Below are 24792 nucleotides of genomic sequence, written 5' to 3' on the forward strand. Positions count from 1 at the left end.
GTGTTTTGCATATCAGTGTGCCCACCTTTTGATTAAATACCTGATTTGATTTGATTAAATACCTGCATTCATTGCCTTAGAATTTGGGTGTGACCTCAACATAGTGATAACCAACTCCTTGGCTAGGCTATTAGACCTTTTTTTGGAGCCTATCGAGCTTTCTGTTATTAGTTGTTGGTTGACTTTTAAAGGGCATTATTAAGCACAACATATACACTCCTTTTTGATTGAGTTGACATTATGTGTAGTATTCCTAGCTTTTCCTTCATAGTATAGTCCGTCCCCTGACCATATTTTCAGTTCTGTTATAAGGAATAAACTTTTCCGCATATTAAAAAGACATATTGCAGCATTGCTGAAATAAAAATCCATTTACAGATTACATGACAATACAAGTTGACAAATACAGAAGAGGCAGGACAAAACATTGCATTTCATATTAATAAAGTTTAACAGTCAAATGTTTAACACGAGTGGACTGAATTTGCAATGTGGAACAGTCTATGCACTGGCTCTTTATACTTATAGCAGCTCCCATTGACATTTTTTTGCATATCAGTTATTCTTTTTTTAAAAAAATTCCACTTGCTATTAATTTCTGTATATGATAGTAACATATACAAGAATAATATGTGATATTGTTTAAGGTGTATAAAATGACTTCCTACACCTTTTTGGAATCATGTCAGTCTCATAAATTTTACGCTTGTTGTCTAGAGGATTGAACTCCCTCAGATTGTCTACTTGTTTTGGTAAGATTTGGGGTATATTGGGCATTTTCCCAGAGACTGCTGCTTCACAACTGTAGAGGAGCAATTGCAGTCAAGGATGAAAGGCCACACATGGTGGCAGTTACATGGCTGCCATTACATGGCAACTGCCCTGCTACCAACCAAATGTTTTGGGGACCACCATTGTTTTCTTTTGGAATGTTTATTACCTATTAATTGTTAATGATCACACAGGTAAATGTACAAAGCCATACAGCTGCTAATGAAGGACGAGCAATAAACAATCCATTTCAGAATAGTAATAGAAATCAGTGGTGGTATGCATGAGCTTACCCTATGCAATGACTCAGACAGGGAGGGAGAAGGAGATGGGTCCCACACAAGCCTAGATTATAGGAAGGGAAAATGGGGAAGTTGCCCTCAGGCCTCCACTACCTAGGGTCTCAAAGGTTCCCCAATTCTCTTAATCAAAATTATTTATTAAATTACAATATAATGTCATTGAAATATGCACCAACTTTGTTTAACTCATTTGCTAAGGTTAGCAGGTAGTTTACAGTTTACTTTCAGGTCAGCAGTTGCATTTTTGCAAGAGACATGGTGCTACCCATATTAACGCTACAGTGACTCATGTTAGTTTTCTTCTGCACTGGAATTCATTATAATAGGACAATGATATCATATAGTATAATAATATGACGTAAAAAATACACTATACCACTGAATAATGTACAGACTATATGACATCAAGAATAACCTAAAAATTATGAAAATGGCTTACAAGATGTATCCCACTTAAAGAGGACCTTTCACCACTTTTGGGCACATGCAGTGTTATATACTGCCAGAAAGCCGACAGTGCGCTGAATTCAGCGCACTGTCGGCTTTCCCGATCTGTGCCCGGTGTACAGAGCTTACGGTGCCGGTACCGTAGTGCTCTATGGTCAGAAGGGCGTTTCTGACCATTAGCCAGAGACGTCCTTCTGCCTCGCGGCGCCTATCGCGCTGTGCTGTGGAGCGGGGAGGAACGCCCCCTCCCTCCCTGATAATACTCATCTATGGACGAGCTGTGTGAGCAGAGGGAGGGGGCGTTCCTCCCCGCTCCACAGCACAGCGCGATAGGCGCCGCGAGGCAGAAGGACGTCTCTGGCTAATGGTCAGAAACGCCCTTCTGACCATAGAGCACTACAGTACCGGCACCGTAAGCTCTTTACACCGGGCACAGATCAGGAAAGCCGACAGTGCGCTGAATTCAGCGCACTGTCAGCTTTCCAGCAGTATATAACACTGCATGTGCCCAAAAGTGGTGAAAGGTCCTCTTTAAGAGCAAAATGAAATATATATATATATATATATATATATATATATATATATATGTACCAGTGAAATTTTCCATTTAATTCAACCTGTAGTAATGTGATATCAGCCCATTCCACATGACAGACACATACAATGTTACACCTTTTCTTATCAGTTAGACAATGGATACGAGTACGGTAGCTACAATGCTAGATACACATTTTTAAAGGAGAAATATAGAAAGTGGAACATTTCGCATTCAAGTGTCTGTAAGATACAATTTATTTTAATATAATTTATTTTAATTGTATTATATATATCTCTAGAATATTAAAGCACAGTTAAAAATTATAATCTATTTTATAATACACATTTTATGGCACTATATATAGATAGTATACATTTTAGAAACTTTACATGTAAATTTCCTAAACAAAAAAATACGTCAAGTCTAAAATACCACCCAAACCAATAATAGTGCAATGTGGCTACAAGTTAATGAAACAATACAGTCATCATGACTAAAGAGCGACATTCCAAGGGAGAGTTGTAACACTTGAAACTGTTTGTAGGCAAATCTGACAAAACAGGCCCACACCCCTGTATTTGCAGGTTGATTTGCTTATCTATATCCTGGCAACAAAGATATGTTTCTGCTTCTGTAAAAGGCCCCTAGGCTTTAATATTATTGGTTTGGAAGGCATTTTGGACCCAACAGGCTCCTTTAAATTTGGTCCTCAAGAGCAGATTCCCAGAACAGCAATGTAGGCATTGGCTGTAGTGATGTAAAATAAAGAAGATGTGCTCTCTGGAGTAACTGAAAAAAACATATGTGGATTCCCCTCCTAAGTACTGAGCTCAGGTGCTTCAACACCAACCATTGCAAAACAGATAAGTAAAGCTCATAGTTATGTCGTCTCCATAGACATTATGTGGCTATGTAAGATGGGTCATATTGAAGATAGCTTTAAACATGACACTATAGTGCTATCAGCTGCCACCTTTTCCACAATTTCTTGATATGACTCTACTTTCAGTCAACTGTGTTACTTTTGTGCAGTGGAAGCACCTAACATAGGTGGGACAAGGTAATGCACAGACTAGGTGCTTAGAGTTCCCTGTGGAAATTACATCAACACAAGAATTGTGTATTGGCAGCTCCATAAAATGAGTTGAACATCTAAACAGAAGACTAATATTACCATGTGTAATGCAGGCATTGGTGTTAAGTATTGAAATCGTGCTCTCTGGTGTAACTAGTCGCATTTCTCATTCATTGGATACCTGAATAATGCATGATATCTACTGTAATATTAGGTTGGCTAGCTAAGTTATAAGTTAGGCATGTTCAAGGGATATTTTTAGGGCTTGGGCTAGTCCTTACTAGTATTTAGCATCTGTTAATAGGGGCTTCTTCACTGATTTCAGCACAGTTGGAATTTTCTTTCTAGTCCCCACAGTTCTCGAGAAACAAGTATATTTAGTTTTGTGCTTGATGTACTATTTAAAGAGGACCTTTCATGTCCTCAGGCACATGTTGTTTTATATACCGCTAGAAAGCTGACAGTCTGCTGAATGCAGCGTACTGTCGGCTTTCCCATTATGTGCTCCGGGGGAAGAGATATCGGTTCCGCTACCGATAGCTCTTCACTGTCAGAAGATCATTCCTGACAGTCTAGCAGTATATTATTATGGGGTCTGTCTTCTTGGCTGAGTGTCTGTTAACAGCAGTTTAATGATATGATTATGGGCAGCAATAGACTGGAACCAACTCATTGAGATCTAAACACACTCTGAGTAGGGAGGGGAAGTAGATAAGCTTTGGCACTATCTATTGTCAGTAGTGGCTGTAATGATGGGTCAGTTGTTTTATCTGTGGAGGTGTGATCTTCTATTGTAATCTTTTCCAGTGAATCTCATCCACACATTGCAGAAAAATGCTGTGATTTCCAAAACTGCTGCGTTTTTAGAAATCACAATATTTCAATTATACCTACAAAAACCTACAGCTTCCCTATAAGTATAATGGAAGCAGAAACTTACTTTCTATTAAAAGCACTGCAGAGAAAATGTGATGTGTTTCCGCTTCGTTTTTTTCCGACAATACTTTTTTGCTGAAGCCCTTAAAGAGTCATGTTAATTCTATGCTACAATTTTGTTAATGTGTTAAGTGGGAATTCAACTTTACTACATCTGTATGAAACAGATACAACATGCGTCTGTGAGCATAGAGACTATACGAATAACAGACCTATCTATCCTGGGCACAGACAATACTATATTTCAAATTAGAGTGTAGTAGAGAAGAGGAAGTCTCCACTCATGAGCCTATAAATGGTGGCAGACAGCTCCCAGTCATGGGATAAGTTCAGAGTACACAGGACTTCACTAGGAGTAGGAATGCAGATACTGGAAGCTGAATAAACTGTTACTTAGGGGTTTTGTTAAATTGGTAAAGAGAAGGTTTTTATAGCCTTAATGCAGAGAATGTGTTTACACGTGAGTTTTGCAAAGTTTAATACTGAGTGCAGTTTTAGAGAGGACAATCACAGATATGCTGATCTCAGCGGTATGTCACTGATGTCATAGCTTTCTGTACCACAGCTGTCACTACATTGTACTAGGCTTCTCATTCAATATTTTGGTACACTGCACCCAGTCTACATATACTGAACTTGTAGGAATTTTGTACTTCTATCAACAACATTTCAGATAAAATATATCAAATATATTTAAAAAGAAAATAAAAAAATATTGATAGTAGTAAAACATTACACAAAGACAAGACAGCTTTGAAGACAGCTTTGATACTTATCTATATTTTTCAGACACTGAGCAAACATTCTGAAGAGAAAACTTTTCTTGGCATACACAATAATGCCTCTCATCAGATAAGACATACTTTAAGTGTCTTTTCTTGTTACAAAACTTGTGAATCTTCTAGAAATGGTGATGATATTCCGGAATCCTTTGTAAATTATCTTACACACTCATCCAATGGTGAAGCTATGAGGAGACATTAAGAAATATACTTAACATGTATAAAACCAATTAATAAACCAAGATACAAACATATCTCTGAGATACAATGTTGTATTGTATTAGGCCCCAAACACATGAAAACATTCTGCCCAGTATCTGTATAGAAGTACATAAAGTCCCCACAGTTCTGCACTACCAAGCTGTAAGTACTCTATGTGGTGCCATATATAATGCCTACAGTTATCACAAAATTACAAAGATATTCACTCTTAGACAAAATATTTCTAAGGCTGGACTCACACCAGCATTTCCATCCCCAAACCCGCTTAAGGGTCAGTTCACATGTGCAGCGCGCCGCGGCTTCTACCTGAAGAAAGGACATGTCGCTTCTTTTCTCCGCTAGCAGCAGCCTGCCGCTAGTGGAAAAAAGAAGCCCGGCAGTCTGCATAGACCACCATTGTAAAGGGGCGGATTTTGAAATCCGAAATTCGCTGTCAAAATCCACCCCTTTGTTCACGTGTGAATGAGCCCTAAAGATTGCAAAGAGAAAATCCTGCAAGCAAGAAGGCCTCAGCCTTAATGCTCATATATAAAAAGAACATGTGGACAACTTCAGGCTTTCTTAACTCTTGTGTTTATGTTTAGTAGTTCTGGTTTTCTCATTATTGAGGCTATTAGATGTAACATTACAATGAAGGCAATAACAGGGTGAATGTTCCGATTTAGCATGTGGCCGGCAGTAGCAGGCGCTACTAATTACATTCTTAACCCTATTATTAGCATGCTTCACTAAGTCACTCGATAGTGCAGCACCAATAATGATAGGTCAAGGAAAATACACTCTTATTTCGCTCTTTCCTGTTGAATACGGTATAGCAATACTAATGTGGTCCTGGTAAAGGAGTGACATAAATCATTTAAATAATTATTTCATACTATGTATCTACTTCTTTTATATTATTTTGTAATGGCTTAATGCTACAATTGTTATTATTAATAAACACTCTGTGGGACTACATTATTTTCCATGGGGAGGATTTCACAACCAAGTACATTGCAGAAATCAATTAGTATTATACACCATGCTGTGTATTGTTAATACACCATAGGTAACAGTGATAATTTGGAGAAGGAGGTGAAATGGCTCAACTCCAAAGCTGCAGATGCTGTAGGCAGATCCCTACAAGACACTCTTGCCCAAATTCATTTCAATCATATTAAAAAATCTCTCCTTTCTGCAGTCCCGGCGATGTACAATTTTAGCAGACATTGTCTGGACTTGCTAGTAGCAACTTTGCATGTAAGACGTGACCTAGTGTCTAAAATAAATTCTGAGAGATAATAGCATCAGATATCATTGGGGATTCCCTACCAAGCTCATCATCGGTAATATCATGGAGACCAGAGCATCTCCTCCTATGCCACAGCCTTTCCTCACTTCTCAGGCCTCAGAATGAGTGTCCACAAGCAGGAAGAGCACCCCTGATTGATTTGGTATACTGAATAGCTTATACTTCTGTGAGTTCTACCTGGGCTTCCAGCCAGAGACTTTACTGGTTTCATTGAGTACCTTATCTCGCATATTGCACCTTTATACCTTCTGATTTCAGTGCCAACTCCACTATGAGTTATACTTTATGGTTTTATTGTGTTATATTGGTATCAAACTAATGACAGTAGCTTTTATGGCAGTTTCCACACTTTCCAAAGATGCATTACATCTTTTAAAGATTCCCAGCAGGAGCAGAAACACCCCTAAAGCCCTTTTCAGCTGAGAATAAAACATTGATTTTCATGTAAATGGAGCTGAAATGCAGAATAAAAAGGCATCTTTGGATAGTGTAGAAACTTTGGGATTAGAGATTTTATGAAGACAGCCATTCTAGCTTTATACTCCAATTTCTCAACTAGGGTACTGGTGTCAGGGTTTATGTCAAATTCCTCTCTGTAAAGGTATCCGCAAGGGTTGTCCACTGCCACTATTATATTTCCTATGGTCATAAAACTCCTGGCGGAGGCCGTCCAATCTAATCTTGACATAACGGGCATTCAAGTTGACCCTGTCAACAATAAAATTGGGTTGCATACCAAAAATGTGATTTTCACTGCCTTGCATCTAGTCTGTCCTTCTGAACTGGTTTCTTACTGTAAAGTCAACCCAACCAAATCCCAAATTTTGGGTTTAATTGTTAGTGCTTCAGAAAGAACAATCCTCCAAAACTTTTTTCTTTACAAATGGCAGGAGACCTGGCCATTAAATTAACTAGTCACTGTACAATTTTTTTGTATGAAAATTACTTGCTATAACTTATATTGAAAACAGTTACTTATTTACTGCTGGACTTTAAAAAGCCTATGTTGTCTTGGTTGGATAGAGCAGCTATTATTAAAATGATGGTTCTTCCATACAATATGTATACCGGTTACCAACATCTATTTTGCGAAACCACAAGGGCTTATTAAGATGTATCAAACCTATATAACTCATGCAAAAAAAAGCTGGCCCCCTCCAACTAGCAGTATAAAGTTACAACAGAAGAGACCTCTAACAAGAAATTAGCAAAAAAATATAAATGTCATTTATAATATAATATAATTTAGTGGATATTTGTTTTTACACCAATTTTGTTTATGTGTTATTTGTTACTTGTTTATCATATCAACTTTCCACTTTCCCTGACTGTTTCTTTTGCCATTTATGCTACTTATGTATGTTTGGTTTATTTACCCCTAACTACAGCAGAGTGGCCACCATAGTCACCAGGTCTCTGCTGCATTGTACAGCAGAGACTCAGAGCTAATGCCGCAACCAGAGTTCATTTTGATCTCAGACATTGCATTAATGGCCCTTCAAAGTATATATTAAAAAAAATGCCCCCCTGTACCTTTGACATTACACTCTTGACTAGAATAGAAACAGTACAGCTCCCACAATCTTGTGAGAGCCATCCTGTTCCTATGACAGCCAGAAGCCTATTGAATGCTCCCAGTCCTCTCTTAGTAATATAGATACTGATGCTGGTCTATAAATAGTTATGTGACAAAAATCCCATAGACTGCAATACAGTTGGAATTCAGTCTATGGGACGTGCAAACAAAATATTACAGCTTCCAGTCCCATGGAGGATGGGGAGTTAAAAAAAAAAAGTTTTAAAAACTAAAAAGACCTAACATCGGCCATAATTGTATGGAAGGGTGAGTAACCTTTTGTTATTTTTAACATGCCCCTGTTAAGTACTTTCATGCTTAGTTTTCTGGAACTGGAAAACATTCTTAAACAGGCTGTATAAATTTCATATTATAAAACTTGTCCCAAATAAAATACAGGAAATAACTTACAGTAAACTGACGCACTTCTCCACTCTCTATTAGATCATATTCATTTTCAGGAGTTATAGCATAGGCAATTTTCTGAAATACAGTAAATATAAACATATTACTTAGCAGATTGCTATGCACTATGCAAATGTATAGGTACATTAGACTTACTTTATAATAAATTCTACATTTATTAATATTAAAAATATAATTTTAGATAAACATTTGTAATTGAACTGAAAGAGAAACAAATTGGTTAGTATACTGTACATCCAACCAGAAATTGTAATTGTGTGTTAGTTTGGATAGTGTTTGTGGTGTGTTTTCCAGCAAGCAAATGAAAAAAAAAAATATATATATATATATATATATATATATATATATATATATATATATATATATATATATAAGTTGTGGCATATGGACCATTTTGGCTCAAACTTCATATTCCTTATAGGACTTGTTACGATCTATGAGATCATAACTTCTTTTTTGTTATTATAAAAACTTTTTTCAAGTAAGAAATAAATGGCCAAAGTTGATTTCAACCGAAGGTGGACTTAGGAGGTCGTCTTACGCATGGCTGGGGCCCAGACACATAGCTGCTGGGCCCCTTTCCAATAGAAGCCAGCCTAGGGAAAGTGAGTAAAAATAGCAAACATTTATACTCACTAGAGATGAGCAAATCAAAACTAACAAAGTGGAATTCAATCCGAATGTCAGGAAATATTTGATTCACATTGAATCTGGATTTCCTCACACTTGTGGTAAGGAATCACATTTTTTCATAAAATGGCTGCTGCTCGTTAGGACATGAGGCATTGAACTCTGGGAATGCGGGATCACCCACAATGCTATGCTTGCAGCCATATGCATCGTCTACATGCCCAGGGTCTGGCGAATACTCCCAGTACCTGGTTGATCCTGCCCAGAAGTAAGGAAGTCAGCCAATGTATCTGCATAGGCTGACTTCCTCTATAGACTGAAATGCATGTGCATCGCTGGTTCAGGTCCCCTAATGGGAATCACTAAGAACCACTTCAAGACAAAGTGGTCTACACCACTATACAGGCTCTCGGCAGCCAAGAAATGGCTGTTCTTTAATGCAATTCACCACAAATTAATTCGTATTGAATCGTTTTTTTGAAAAATTTGCTTATTTCTAATACTCACCTCCCCTGGACTTACAGAGTCATATTCTGACCATTTCTAGCCTGTGACTGACATCACATGTTCCCGATGTCAACACTGCGATTGGACCTCAATGGATAAGTGGGGTGTGCTGGTGTCATATCACCAGCTTCCCCCAGGTGACTGCTGAGGCCCAATCACATTCCACAGTGGTGATATCTTTGCCATGTGACATCAGCCTCAGACCTGAAGGGGAAGCCGGCAGAGACAGGTGAACGATGCAAGAATGCCCAGGAGAGGTGAAGCAAGGTGAGTATAACTGTTTCTTACTTTCCCTCACCTAACCTGAGCTCCTAATTATTATACTCTGAGGTCTGTGTGGGAACACTATGGTGCATTATAGTGAATTTGACCACTTTGGTGAGCATATTATACTGTGTGGGGCCACTGTGAAATATTATACTATGGGGGGCGGGCTCTGAGAAGCATATTATACTGTTTTGGGCCACTATGGAGCATTAATATAGGAGGCTCTTGGGAGTCTAATATATTGTGTAGAGCCATTGTAGAGCATTATACTGAGAGAAGGTATTGTGAGGAGCCTATTATACTCTGTGTGGGGCCACTCTGGAGCATTATAATGGAAGGCACTATGAAGAGCCTCCTATACTGTGTGGGGCTACAGGGAAAAATATTATACTGTCTGGGGCCACTATGGATGATTATACTGTGTGGGGGCTCTGGGGAGCATATTATATTGGGTGGGGCCACTGTGGGGCATTATACTGTTGTGGAGGGTGGTTCTGGGGAGCATAATATACTGTGTGAAGCCACTCTGGGGCATTATAGTGTATGGGACAACAGTGGGGAGAATATTATACTCTGTAGGGCCACTGTGCGGCATTACTCAGCAATGGATTCTGGTGAACATACAGTCCTATGAAAAAGTTTGGGCACCCCTATTAATCTTAATCATTTTTAGTTCTAAATATTTTGGTGTTTATAACAGCCATTTCAGTTTGATATATCTAATAACTGATGGACACAGTAATATTTCAGGATTGAAATGAGGTTTATTGTACTAACAGAAAATGTGCAATATGCATTAAACCAAAATTTGACCGGTGCAAAAGTATGGGCACCTCAACAGAAAAGTGACATTAATATTTAGTAGATCCTCCTTTTGCAAAGATAACAGCCTCTAGTCGCTTCCTGTAGCTTTTAATCAGTTCCTGGATCCTGGATAAAGGTATTTTGGACAAACAATTCAAGTTCAGTTAAGTTAGATGGTCGCTGAGCATGGACAGCCCGCTTCAAATCATCCCACAGATGTTCAATGATATTCAGGTCTGGGGACTGGGATGGCCATTCCAGAACATTGTAATTGTTCCTCTGCATGAATGCCTGAGGATTTGGAGCGGTGTTTTGGATCATTGTCTTGCTGAAATATCCATCCCCGGCGTAACTTCAACTTCGTCACTGATTCTTGAACATTATTCTCAAGAATCTGCTGATACTGAGTGGAATCCATGCGACCCTCAACTTTAACAAGATTCCCGATGCCGGCATTGGCCACACAGCCCCAAAGCATGATGGAACCTCCACCAAATTTTACAGTGGGTAGCAAGTGTTTTTCTTGGAATGCTGTTTCTTTTTGGACGCCATGCATAACGCCTTTTTTTATAACCAAACAACTCAATTTTTGTTTCCAAAATGAAGCTGCCTTGTCCAAATGTGCTTTTTCATACCTCAGGCAACTCTATTTGTGGCGTACGTGCAGAAACGGCTTCTTTCTCATCACTCTCCCATACAGGTTCTATTTGTGCAAAGTGCGCTGTATAGTTGACCGATGCACAGTGACACCATCTGCAGCAAGATGATGCTGCAGCTCTTTGGAGGTGGTCTGTGGATTGTCCTTGACTGTTTTCACCATTCTTCTTCTCTGCCTTTCTGATATTTTTCTTGGCCTGCCACTTCTGGGCTTAACAAGAACTGTCCCTGTGGTCTTCCATTTCCTTACTATGTTCCTCACAGTGGAAACTGACAGGTTAAATCTCTGAGACAACTTTTTGTATCCTTCCCCTGAACAACTATGTTGAACAATCTTTGTTTTCAGATCATTTGAGAGTTGTTTTGAGTAGCCCATGATGCCACTCTTCAGAGGAGATTCAAATAGGAGATCAACTTGCAATTGGCCACCTTAAATACCTTTTCTTATGATTGGATACATCTGGCTATGAAGTTCAAAGCTCACTGAGGTTACAAAACCAATTTTGTGCTTCAGTAAGTCAGTAAAAAGTAATTAGGGGAATTCAAATCAATAAAATGATAAGGGTGCCCATACTTTTGCACCGGTCAAATTTTGGTTTAATGCATATTGCACATTTTCTGTTAGTACAATAAACCTCATTTCAATCCTGAAATATTACTGTGTCCATCAGTTATTAGATATATCAAACTGAAATGGCTGTTGCAAACACCAAAATATTTAGAACAAAAAATGATTAAGATTAATAGGGGTGCCCAAACTTTTTCATAGGACTGTATTGTACTGTATGAGTACATTGTGTTTATCATTTAGGTATTTTTCAATTACTATCATTATGATAATTGCCAGTAAAAGTAAAAGTTCAGTGTTGTGACCATAAAGTAGATGCTTAAATGCAGAGTTATTAGAAAAGTATTTTTTTTATTTTACTTAAAAAATAATGTTTACTAATCTGTGAGAAAAATACATTTCAAAGCAATGACTGTGGAGCATTATATCAGAGGGCACTGTGAAGAGCCTATTATACTGTGTAATACACATAATCATATTGTGGTAAATATCACTAACCACCCGCCACACAGATCTGTGTATGGCATCACTGTATTGTCCCAGTACACTCCTTCTTGCCATTATAATAGTTGTATGCTATGTAATGTAATGTTTTTCACAATGTACTAATACTGAGTATCACTATCTATTGTATAATCTGTATTTCCTGTGTGCCTACATTGTGTTTATTGCCATGTACTATTCTGCTGCCACCTATGTTTCACTCTGTGTATGTGCATGTGATATAGGAACCCAATCACTCCATACACAGCACGAGCTTCAGAGAAGTTTCTAGTAAGCTGTGGGTGGAGACTTTAGCCCCGCCTTCCTTTTAGCAGGAGAAAGGATACCAGAGCAGCCATGTTCTGTAGAGTGTAGTGTGTGAGGTAACAGCACCAATTCCAGGCAGGATATTCAGATTACTCCTGCCAAACCTAGGAACTACATGGTGAGTCTCACAGGCCATGTAAGATACAGAGTCTCCTAGGACCATTCACCAGTCCATACAGAGGGGATAACAGCCATACTTATACTGTCTCCAAGAAGGAGAGAACCTGACAGAAAGGAGCAGCTATAAAGGAGCCTTTCTGCATTCCTGGACCTAAAGAAGGCCTCCGGTCATGTCCAGTGCTCCGTGGTTTCCAGGCCACGTGTATTAGTTCTGTATCTGGCTATCAGATACCGCGGCCCAGTAACTGTGAGTAACTACATATACCCCAAATTAGTCACCCGCCGGGAGCCAACCAGTGTAGATCCCTCTTCTGTAGCTATAATCTGGACTGTGTCTTCTCAATACTCTAAACTACCAAATCTGAGGAAAGTTGTGTCAGTATCGGCCATTACCTTGTCAGTTTATAAGGGAATCCTGCATCACATGCACCCTGCTGTATTGTACATAAGACTGTATCACTGTGAGGTATTGCTGCACTTTATGAGAGTACTCCGTAAAGAAACTTTTGGTTAACAAAGGACTGTGTCTTTTGCTATCCTTCTTTTGAAAATTGACTTGCTGTGTGTCCTATGAGAGGTGCCCCGCAGTCAGGACCACCACTACAGCTACCGTGACCATTATAAAAGCTCAGCTATCAGAGGGACTACTATCTCCATTAGGTCCTACTATAACACCTGCATCCCTTGGGATACCACATCACTAACTCTTATTCTTGTATAGACTCATGGGTCTACATGAAGAACGCTCAATTCACTTTCCACCATAGTGGAAAAGGAATTATCCAAACATTACAGCACACAGAAAAGCCTAATTATTCTTAAACAATAGTATGTCTAAATAACGTATAACTCCTAGAGAACTTATTTCACACCTTCAAGCCTGCCTTCACCTCCACCTCAGCAAGACCCAACAGAGATCAGACCTTGGGGTGGAAGGCTCTAAAAGCATCTGCATAAGGGGATGGAAGTTTTCTGTCTCACTCATAGATCAGGGAGGGCTGGTGTCTCTACAGAAGGTCAATGGGGTAACTGGGAATAGAGTAAATTGTTTATCATGATTTATAATGGATGCACATGTCTTCTATGTGGAGATGGGTCAGAATTAGAGGACACTAACAGTAAGTGAGCCAACTCAAGAGTTCAATCCCATTGACCTCTACTGATAAGAGGCTGAAATCCTTGCAGAACTCTTCCCAGAAGACACTGTGGAAAAAGTATAAATCATACCCATCATGCCCAATGTATGATGAAATAGAACAATGGATTGGCCAGCCCACACCTGTATAGGGGCCACCATTTCTTCTATTATCCAAAGTGAAGAGCAGCTACAAAAAGCATCTCTGTAAGGCCCAATATGCCCATTTGTTACCCGGTCTAGTGATTTAAATGTCTAAGTGAAAGCGTTGTAAAAGCCACTCCCTTTCAAAGAAAATTTAGCATATAATACATTATACAAAAACATCATATATTATCAATATACATACAGTGTATAACATGCACAACATATATAACTTACTTCTCGACAGGATCCAGGTAGAGTACAAAATTTATATATAGCGTAAATTGGTACCATTGCCATGGATGAAATAGCAAGTAACCATCCAATCACATTTGCCCATTCTGGGAATGTGTAGTTTCCATATTTTGGGGATGTATACATTACAATACTGACAACAACAACAAACTGAAAAAAGAAAAGCAAATTATCATTACTTTAACAATAAGCTGAAAGATAGATTCATTGTGCTATTAAAATAGAGAAAAAAAACTGTGATATTTGTTGAGACTTTTCTATACAATATAAAACTCACAATTTCCACATCTCTGCAGCAGGTGCCATGTTTGCCCTGTAAACTGTGATGATCAATCCATGAAAGACACTGCTCACTGTTTCTTCACCAAATAGTTAATTATATCTTAACAATATCCTTCATATCAAAGTAGCAATCTATGTATTATATTATCTAACTGTGCTAGAATCATTGAAGCAGCGCCTATTAACAGATGCTAAGAACTTGAATTGTTGAAGGTGGTGAAAGGTCCTTTTTAGGTGTAATCAATTTTTATTAAAGGTTTTAAATACAACAATGTAATAGACATAAGCAGGAAGAACAAACAAATAAAGGGGACAACACATCCCAAATAACAACAAGCGAGCCACGCAGGGCCACAAAATGAGAAGTAAGGGGTACAACCCCAACAGGAAAATCAAGGCCGCACAAGAGGTCGCAAAACAGAAAGACAAAGAGGTGAGGGCTAAGGCAGAGCCAGAAATGAGGGGTAGACGAAAGGAAAGGACAAGACAACAGACAAGTGAGATGGGGAAGAAAATAGAGACAGGCGGGGGGCGCAAACTCGAAGGGGGGAGTACGAAATGCAGGGAGTGGACACACCAAGGGAGTCAAGATAACAGGGCTGAAAACTCTGAAGATTCTTGAAACACCACCCACGGCCGCCAGAGGGTCTTGAACTTAGAGGAGTCAGGCAAATCCATTGCCACGAGGTACTCCATTCTATGTATAAACAGGAATTCCTGTAACCATTCCAGCAGGGACGGGGGAGTAGAGCTGCGCCAGTGGCGGGGAATAACCGTTCTGGCGGCCGTAAGGAAGTGGTGCAAGAGATCGCCCTTAACACTGGAAAGCTTACCAGGGAGGAGGGAGAGGAGAGCAATCTGCGGGGTAGGGGTCAGGATGCGACCAGACATTTTCCCATACAGGGAGAACACGGAAGACCAGAAAGGCTGTATCTCCCTACAGTCCCACCAAATGTGGAGGAGGGAACCCTCCGCGATACCACAGCGCCAACAGCGCTCAGAGACCGAGGGATAGATTTTGTGAAGGAGGTTGGGACAGAGATACCATCAGGTCAGTAATTTGTAGTTTTTCTCCTGGGCACTACAAGGTAAAGGCAACCTGTGGGAGAGGAGAAAGCAACGGTCCCAATCAGCGGCAGACAGAGCGGCACCCAGATCGGACTCCCAAGACCTAACATAAGGGGGGGGGCCGGAAATGGCGGCAGTCAGCAAGGCGTCATACAAGAGGGAGAGGGCACAGGAGGGGAAGGGGTCTGGCCCCCGACAGCAGACTTTCCAAAGGCAAGGGTGGGGAGGAAAGGAAGGATGGCACTGAGCAGCGGCGCCAGAAGTCAGAAAGCTGGAGATACTCAAACCAAGAGAGGGTCGAATCCGGACAAGCTAATTGAAGTTGGGTAAAAGGGGGAAGGGAGGGGGAGGGGCCGCAAATGGATCCCAGACAGATATAATCCGATGCAGCCCAACTCAGAAAGCGGGGAGCAGAGACAGCTGGTGGGAACATGGGATTGTTGAACAGAGGACTCAAGGGATCGGGGAACCTAGCAATAGCGGATGACCTGCAAAGGCTATCCCACACTGATAGAAAATTAATAGCCAACTGGGAGGAGCGAATGGAGACAGGACGGAGATGGGAAGGAACCCAGGGGATGGAAGGGAGAAAGGAGGAGGTGAGTTTCTCTTCAAGGGAAACCCATTGTTTATCGCCACGTCTGTAGCGCCAGTCTATAAGGCGTAGGAGGACCGCCGCGCGGTAATAGAGGAGCGGGTCAGGTAACTACTTCGGGAGGGGCCTCATATAAACCGCCCAAAAAGGGATCTAAGAGCGGAGAAGAAACATCCAGGGACCGGGATCGGAAGCTCTTGGAAAAGATAGAGGAGGCGGGGGAGGACATCCATTTTTAGGACGTTGATACGGCCGAACCAGGACAGTCCTAGGGAGCCATAAGAACTCAAGTCGGAGGCGGTTTTCTTGAGGAGAGGGGAGTAGTTCAGGTCCACCAGGTCCTTGGGGTCAGAAGGGACCTGGACCCCCAGGTATTTAATGGCACGGGGCTGCCACCGGAAGGGGAACCGTGAGGATAAGAGGGAGACCTCAGAGGAGGGGAGAGAGACATTAAGGGCTTCGCTCTTAGAGAGATTAACCTGGAAGTTAGAGACCTCGCCGAACCAACAGAACTCGTCGAGGATCACCGGGAAAGAACGGGAGGGTTGAGTAACATAGAGCAATAAGTCGTCCGCATAGAGGGTGGTCTTAATCTCGGCGGACCCCACAGGAAACCTCATTATGTCTGAACAAGCATGAATAGCCACTGCAAGATGTTCCATCACAATAGCAAAAAGAAGAGGGGAGAGGGGGCACCCCTGTCGAGTGCCGTTGCGGACCAAAAAGGGATCCGAGAAGATACCATTCACACGCACTCTAGTGGAGGTGTCCCCGTACAGTGCCAATACCTTGTGAAGGAAGATCGGGCCAATTCCAATCTGTTCCAGGGAAGCCCTCAAAAAGCCCCAGTGGACCCGGTCGAACGCCTTTCCCGCGTCGACCGACAATAGACAAAGGGGAAGGGCGCGAGAGCGGGCCGCGTTTAATATAAGAAGCGTCTTATTCAAGTTATCACGGGCCTCGTGACCGGGGATAAAACCGACTTGATCGGTATGGATAAGGCGGGGCATTAGAGGGGAGAGGCGGTTCGCAAGCATTTTAGCGTACAATTTGATGTCCACGTTAAGAAGGGAGATCGGGCAAAAGTTAGAACAGGAAGTATGGTCCCTGCCCAGCTTAGGGATGACCGTGATTAGAGCCAAAAGGGATTGACATGTAAAAGGGGAATCCGCACCCAAACTATTGAACACTCTAAGTAAGGGCAGGGATAACTGGTCCTTACACAAAACTTCAAGGTTACAGTAGAAATGTGAACACTTCTGTGTTTATTTTAGGGGTTCATACTGAAAAATCTTACTGCCACTGTGATATTTCAAATTGCCATAACATATGGGTTTGTATATCACGGTATTTAGCACACATTTGACAGTTACTGTGTTTAGTTCCAATTTATATTACTTAGCAGTATACATTTGTAAAGAAAGTTTTTGTGGCTAGCTCTTTATATTTATTAGATTATTTTGTAATATTGTTATAACTGGGTTGTAACTTGTGTAATGTTTATATATTTATTTTGTGTATTATTGCTTTGTTATTAAGAGCATTATGTTCACTTCTAGCTATTTTTATTGCTTATGTATTAATAAAGTGTAATTATCTGTATTTCCATTCATGTGGTTTTCCACTGATGTACTGGGAATATTTTTTTTTTTTTTTTTTTTTTTTTTTTGGGGGGGGGGGGTTATATTGATATTTGTGAATTACATTGAGAATAGAATTGCTATTGTGGATTCATTTCTGTAGGATTATCTGTTCAGAAATGTTGTTTGAATAAAACGCAATGCTTTTAAGTATTCTATTCTTCAAATCAGATAAGAGTAAAAAAAAATCCTTGTTGTACATTACAAAATATACATACAATTTATACTTATAGATCTGCTTGTACATTTTTTTATACAAAAAAGTAACTAGATACATTTGTAACTTAAAGAAGCTCTATCACTAGGAAAAGTCATTTTTAACTAATCACATCTTTGCATAGCCTTTAGAAATGCTATTCCAGACCTACCTTTAGTATGTAGATTGCCTCAGTGGTTTCTGAATAAGTCAGTTTTTATTCATATGCTAATTAGACTGTTGCACGATACATCGTGCACTCCTCTCCTGTTGTTTCCTATGGGAGACTGCTGATGATGATGATGATGACTCAGCTTCCTGTTTGCCTCAACACATAGGAGATAATAGGAGAGAGGATTGCTGCTGGGAACTTCCTGTACTGGCTGAAAGCTCATTAGCATATGAATAAAAACGGACTTATTCAGAGACCACTGAGGCAATCTACATACTAAAGGTAAGTGTGGAATAGCATTTCTAAAGGCTATGCAAGGATGTGATTAGTTAAAAATGACTTTTCCCAGTGATAGAGCCCCTTTAAGTGATCATAATAAAGCTTAACTTCAAGTTTACTGTACACGTGAACGTTTCTGCATTTATTTAAGGGGTTCATACAAAAAATAATAATTACATGTAAATAATCACCTAGCTAATGATGTTCTGAAAAGCAATTATGCATTGGAGGAACAAAACAGAAATGTCCAAGGATAATTACAAAATTGAATTTAATAAAAGGTGGCAAGAACACCTATTCAAAAACTATTTATGTAGCGCAGAAGTAAAATATCTAAGAAATGAATCATGTGACAGACAAAAACAGCTAACAACTTTCACTTATAGATGTAATTAATGCAATGATTTATTGCAGGAAAGGTACTTGTGACTCATTTCAACTGTATATCCACCTTCCTCAGGTCTACATCATGCACATACTGTATGTGACAAGCATTATATATATATATATATATATATATATATATATATATATATATATATATATATATATATATATATACACCGTATTTTTCGGACTATAAGACCCAGGTTTTAGAGGAGAAAAATAGGGAAAAAAAATTTTCAGGCAAAAAATGGTATAATATTTAATATATGGGAGTTGTAGTTTTGGAACAGCTGCAAGGCCACATTGACAGGTGACCCTGCAGCTGTACGGGGATGTATAGGGCGTTTTTTTTGTGGGGCCAGGTGTAGACCGGGCATTTTCAGACACAGGGATACCTAATGTATATGTTTCACAGTAATGTTATACTTTTATATGTATTCTAGGGAAAGGAGGTGAACTTTTATTTATTTTATTTTTTATTATATTTTTTTAAGTGGTTTTTTTTTTTTTTTTTACTATTTTAATATCCCCCGCCTAGGGGGCTTGAACCTGCAATCATTTGATTGCAAGTCCCATAGACGGCAATACAAGTGTATTGCCGTCTATGGGAGATTCTATACATTACTATCGCGGAGGGTCATAGACCTGCCGCGATAGTAATATATATCTATGACAGGCCTGGGAGCCTTCATTAGGCTCCCGGCTGTCATCGGAACAGGCCAGCTCCTGCGGCCTCGCCGTGCAGGAGCCGGCCTGCATCACTAAAGGTATGAGGCTGGGGGGGGGCTAACTAACTGTCGGGACCTGCGGAGGAGCAGTGGGTTTGCAGCATGGCCGTGCTACTGCCACCGCTGGTTTTCTTCAGCGGCAGTAGCGCGGCAATCCGCAGGCCCCGGCAGCTAAGACAGTCCCCGGCATCTGCTGTAATAGACCGGCGGATGCCGGGGAGTGTCTTAGCTGCCGGGGCCTGCAGTATTGTCACACTCCTGCCGCTGAAGAAAACCAGCGGTGGCAGTAGCGCGGCAATCCGCAGGCCCCGGCAGCTAAGACACTCCCCGGCATCTGCTGTAATAGACCGGCGGATGCCGGGGAGTGTCTTAGCTGCCGGGGCCCGCAGATTGCCGTGCTACTGCCGCTGAAGAAAACCAGCGGTGGCAGTAGCGCGGCCATGTTGCAAACCCACATTCAGACTATAAGACGCACCCTCATTTTCCTCCGAAATTTGGGGGAAAAAAAGTGCGTCTTATAGTCCGAAAAATACGGTATATATATATATATATATATATATATATATATATATATATATATATATATATATATATATATACACACTTTGTGTACATAAAGATAATATCATAGAAGGTGTCAAGTTACAAGTGAAAATATCCATGATTGGTGCACATATATCGTGTAATAGGCATCACATCAGCCAGATCCCTCAATCAATATTACAATACTGCATATAAATTAAAAAAAAGTGATGTGTATATAGTCAGTCACTCTCTAAGGTGCTGATCACCACTCCACAAACCAAAAGACAGTATCAGAGAACATATCTGCAGTTCCAGTAGGCTAGAAGCCCTCAACATAATTTCTTGCTTCTCTCTTCTTTGCTTTTTGATTTCTCCAGATTCCATTTTTTGTGCCATTGAAAAGATCAAGCAAGGGTAAGAGTGTGAAGGAGAAAGCTGTTAAAGTCGAAAAGGGGTTTTGGATTTCACACCAAAGGAACCGACCTAGAATATTGATTTGATGTTGAACTAAAAGACAAATAACCTGTGTATTGTTTTTGGATTATTACTGGTTCTCTTGCATTTTGTATGGGCACTTGGGGAGAGAACTTTTCATACCTAGTGAGAGGTGAGCTGAATAGGCCTTTTCATATAGTTACAGAGCTAAACTTTTGTTATGTTACTATACCCCCTATTAATTACTTTTAACTTTGTTTGTATATGGGGGATCTGAAAAATCCCTTTAATACAGAATAATAATTCCACTCAATGGAAATGGTTGCCCAGAATTTAAAGTAACTTTCTCACTTAAGACATTGAAGATATATAATTGGGATATGTGGTAAAAGTACTGTAGGGCCAGTAGAGAAACCCAAATATGACTGCTACATCTGCACCCCTATCCCTTTCAATGTGATCCCTGAAATAGATTTAAGTTGCAGCATCAAGGACACTTTACCCACTGGACTCCAGGCCTCTGGCAACTGGCATCTCTGACAATGGTATTATTCTCAACTGCAGTGGCGTAACTACCACCATAGCAGCAGAGGCAGCTGCCACAGGGCCCGAGACATTAGGGGCCCGGTGACAGCTACCCCTGCTACCCCCGATCTTATCACAGACAAACTGTTGTAACTGCGATAAGATCGAGGGAAAGCTTGCAGGACCTGTGGATGAAGGATCTTGTGTGACGTCAGCCGTCACATGACTAGGTGGGCGTGTCTTTTTAGCCCATACAGTCCTGCAAGCGAGGAAGAGAAGGAGAGGTGTGCTAGGTACTGAGGGGGAGGGATTAATGTGAGATGGAGAATGGAGAGTGTGTGTCTGTGTGTGTGGTGTGGAGGAGGGGAGAGGACAGTGTCCTGAGATCTGTATATTAGGAGGAGGGGAGGTCAGTGTCAGTAGATGGATCTGTACTCTACACATTGTATTCAGACTTGCCTGCAATTGCTGTTACTAATGACTGTCTAATAGTAGTCAGGGGGCGCTCTGTGTATTGTATTGTATTGTACTGAAGGGGAGGGGGCTGTGAGATGCAGAAAGGAGAGTGTGTGTGTGTGTGTCTGTGTGTGAGTGTGTATGTATGTGTGGTGTGGAGCAATTGAGGAGCAACAGTAACCTAGGGGCAGAGATGGAGGGGAGGACATGAAAATGGGGGTAGAGATGAGGGGTGCATGAAACTGGGAGCAGATGGAGGGAGGACATGAAACTGGGGGCAGATGGAGGGAGGGCATGGAATGTTATGTGACATCCGTGCATTATTAAAGATGGCCAACACAACCAAAGACTGCAGCGGAGCCGGAGACAGGTAAGTAACTTTTTTTTTATGTCTGTATCTCCCCTCGGTCTTCTATTATTATGCTCTGGGGTCTGAAAATAACCCAGAGTATAATAATTGTTCATGGGTGTTCATTATGGGGCATAATCCCGTGTGCAGGGGCCACAATGGGGTGTAATACTGTGTGCAGGGGCCACTGAGGGACATAATAGAGCGCGCAGGAATGCGGCATGGGAGGGGGGTCGGTCGGTCAAAGTCTTCGTTGTCGGTCAGGAAGGGAGGGGGGCCCATGTCAAAAGTTCGCCACGGGGCCCCACCATTCCTAGTTACGCCACTGCTCAACTGTGTATGTCTCCTTTAGATAAAGTTGAAAACTATTCTGAGCCCCATCTATACTCTGCCCTGCCTCCCACTAGGCCAACTTATAAAACTGTAGAGGCATACTCAGACAAAGAAGACACAGCAATATAGAAAGAGGAAAAGACCATCAATGTTCCCCCCTCTCCCCTGAAAGTCTTGTTACTGTTGAAGGACCTGCACAGAAACAGTCATGTAACCAGTAGGGTTGAGCGATCGTGTTCAGAAAAGATCAGATTCCGATCGGCGATCGAGAAAATTTCACGATCCTGATCGGAATTCCGAACACAATCTTTTTAGGTGGGATCGAGATTGGTACTATTTCCCACAATGCATTGTTTAGCCTTCATACTGAGTATACGCTCCGCAGACAGCCTTAACCCCCTGCGCGCCGGCTGCCTCCGTTCATTCTAATGGGAGACTAAACTAACATCTCTAGTAGCTACTTACCTGCAGAGATGGCTGCTCCGGTGCCCAGTGTTCTTCTTCGCCTCGCTGCCGCTCCACGCTGCTATTCTTCGCCTCGCTGCCACCGCCTCCCAGATTAGTGTTTAAAGAGCTAGGAAGGTGGGGCTTGTGGCTTAGGAGAGTGTGGGCAGGTACAGGGCGGGGAGACGTGATGTCTCCCCTCCCAGTACCCGCCCACACTCTCCTAATCTGGATGGCGGGGGCAGCGAGGCAAGAAGAGCAGCGTGGAGCGGCAGCGAGGCGAAGAAGAACACTGGGCACCGGAGCAGCCATCTCTGCAGGTAAGTGGACACCAGGAGGGACTAGGTAGCCAGAGGATTAAAAAAAATCCTCAGGCTACTTAGTGATTCACTACACATCGTGGATTCTAACAATTAAAGCGTTCAATTGTTAGATTCCATGCTGTATAGTTAATAGGATTGCTTTTAAAATCCGATCTCCGATTAATAAAAAAAATCCTATTGACTTGCATTGGGATCGGAATTGGGATCAAGATCGGGTTCAATGAAAAATGATCGGAAATCGGATTTTAAAATCGATCCTGAAAAGTCAAGATCGGCTCAATCCTAGTAACCAGATCTATACAAATGCTGAAGCCAGAGAATAAGAAGGAGAGGGTGAGCAAATGGAGCTGCTATTTAAATGTCTGTAGTCTGTATTTCTTTTAGGGGACCTTGAATGGGAGTTTGTATTTAGAGAGCCTCATCTGGGGGGCTGTATTCAGGAAGACCTATATTTAGGATCAAATTTAAGCGTCTGTATTTCTATAAGCAGCGGCTGTGTGTGACCTTTAAGCACTGCTGATTTATTTTTTGCTATTGAATATAATGGGCTGACAAAAAAAGACCATAAGCTGAATACAGCCTACTGTGAAGGCAGTCCATCAGGTCAACTGAGGTAAATCAAACCATATAAACAAATAAAAAAATATATATTGTAACATAGTTTTATATGAAATGGAGGGCAAAATGACAGATAGATAGATAGATAGATAGATAGATAGATAGATAGATAGATAGATAGATAATTTTGTGACTTCAGGTATATAATATTTACCAGAAGAAAACAAGGGCTGACAAACTTCCAACAAAGTCTCCAGTACAATCCAGGTCTCTTTCCAATCATTTCCTGTATGTCATCACTGAACCGACTAACTCCTGGAGAAAAAACAGATATTTGTGCAACATAAGGAAATGTTGCAAAAGTGCTGCAATAAGGTAAAAGAAGGTCAGAGCAGCCTGCCAAATTCTAGGTAGGAAATATCAAACGAAGGTAAAGAATTTGTCATATATTCATTTACTATGAGAATATTAACACATTTGGCTCAGCTTTACTGTATGGTGTTTATGTCTACAGAAACCGAGATCCTTGTGAAAGTATTTGGCTGTGCTATCACTAATACAGCATACAGTATCTTAGAAAAAGCACTTTGAACAACTTCTGCATCACCTGAGAATGAAGGATGCTTGCTTGCTGAAGAAATACCTGTCAGAGTGAAAGCAGTGCAGTAATTTATCAAATTTTTAAAGTACATTGTATTCACACCTCCCATGAGGCGACCTGAAGCGACCGCTTCAGGCGGCGCTATGCCAGGGCCCCAGGGAGGGCGGCATTTTTGCTTACCTAAGCCAGTCCAGGACAGCTTTAGCGTCACCGAGCAGTGGATTGGGGAGGCCGCTGGAGCATCGCTCAGGCAGAGAGCAGGACTTCTCCCTGCCTGCTCTCTGCCTGCTAACACCGCTCCGCCACGCCCCCTTCGCTCCGCCCTTCCCCCCTTCGCTCCGCCACGCCCCCTCCGCTCCGCCTGGGGGGGGCGGCTTTCTGTCGTCCGCCTCGGGTGGCGACAAAGGTAGGTTCACCCCTGATTGTATTAGGTAATACCAATTTAGGAGGTCAAAACCGCTGACAGACTTTGCACAGAGCAAATGAGTAAAATCCCCTGGAAATCATCACTCTATAAAGATATAGAAGAAATTCCGTGTCATAAATGCCTGATAGGAAAATATATTTAAAAAATGGAGGGAGAAGGGAATCATATGATCCTTGTTCCCTATATTAGCGGAGCATCATCCAGCA

The 24792-nt window shown here is 41.2% G+C and overlaps 1 protein-coding gene across 1 annotated transcript in view; it reads right to left on the reverse strand.

Moving 5' to 3' along the window:
* Positions 1–4942: 4942 nt before the first annotated feature.
* SLC6A3 (solute carrier family 6 member 3) overlaps positions 4943–24792 on the reverse strand; it is a 109120-nt gene continuing 89270 nt past the window's right edge. The window contains exons 12-15 of the mRNA XM_075271013.1: positions 23773–23873; positions 14246–14413; positions 8352–8423; positions 4943–5036 (exon numbers count right to left, since the gene is read on the reverse strand). Of these exons, the coding sequence (XP_075127114.1) occupies positions 5013–5036; positions 8352–8423; positions 14246–14413; positions 23773–23873 (365 nt within the window). The 3' untranslated portion in view covers positions 4943–5012. The remainder of the gene's footprint in view (positions 5037–8351; positions 8424–14245; positions 14414–23772; positions 23874–24792) is intronic.

This window comes from Leptodactylus fuscus, chromosome 4, assembly GCF_031893055.1.
Source record: "Leptodactylus fuscus isolate aLepFus1 chromosome 4, aLepFus1.hap2, whole genome shotgun sequence".
NCBI lineage: Eukaryota > Metazoa > Chordata > Amphibia > Anura > Leptodactylidae > Leptodactylus > Leptodactylus fuscus.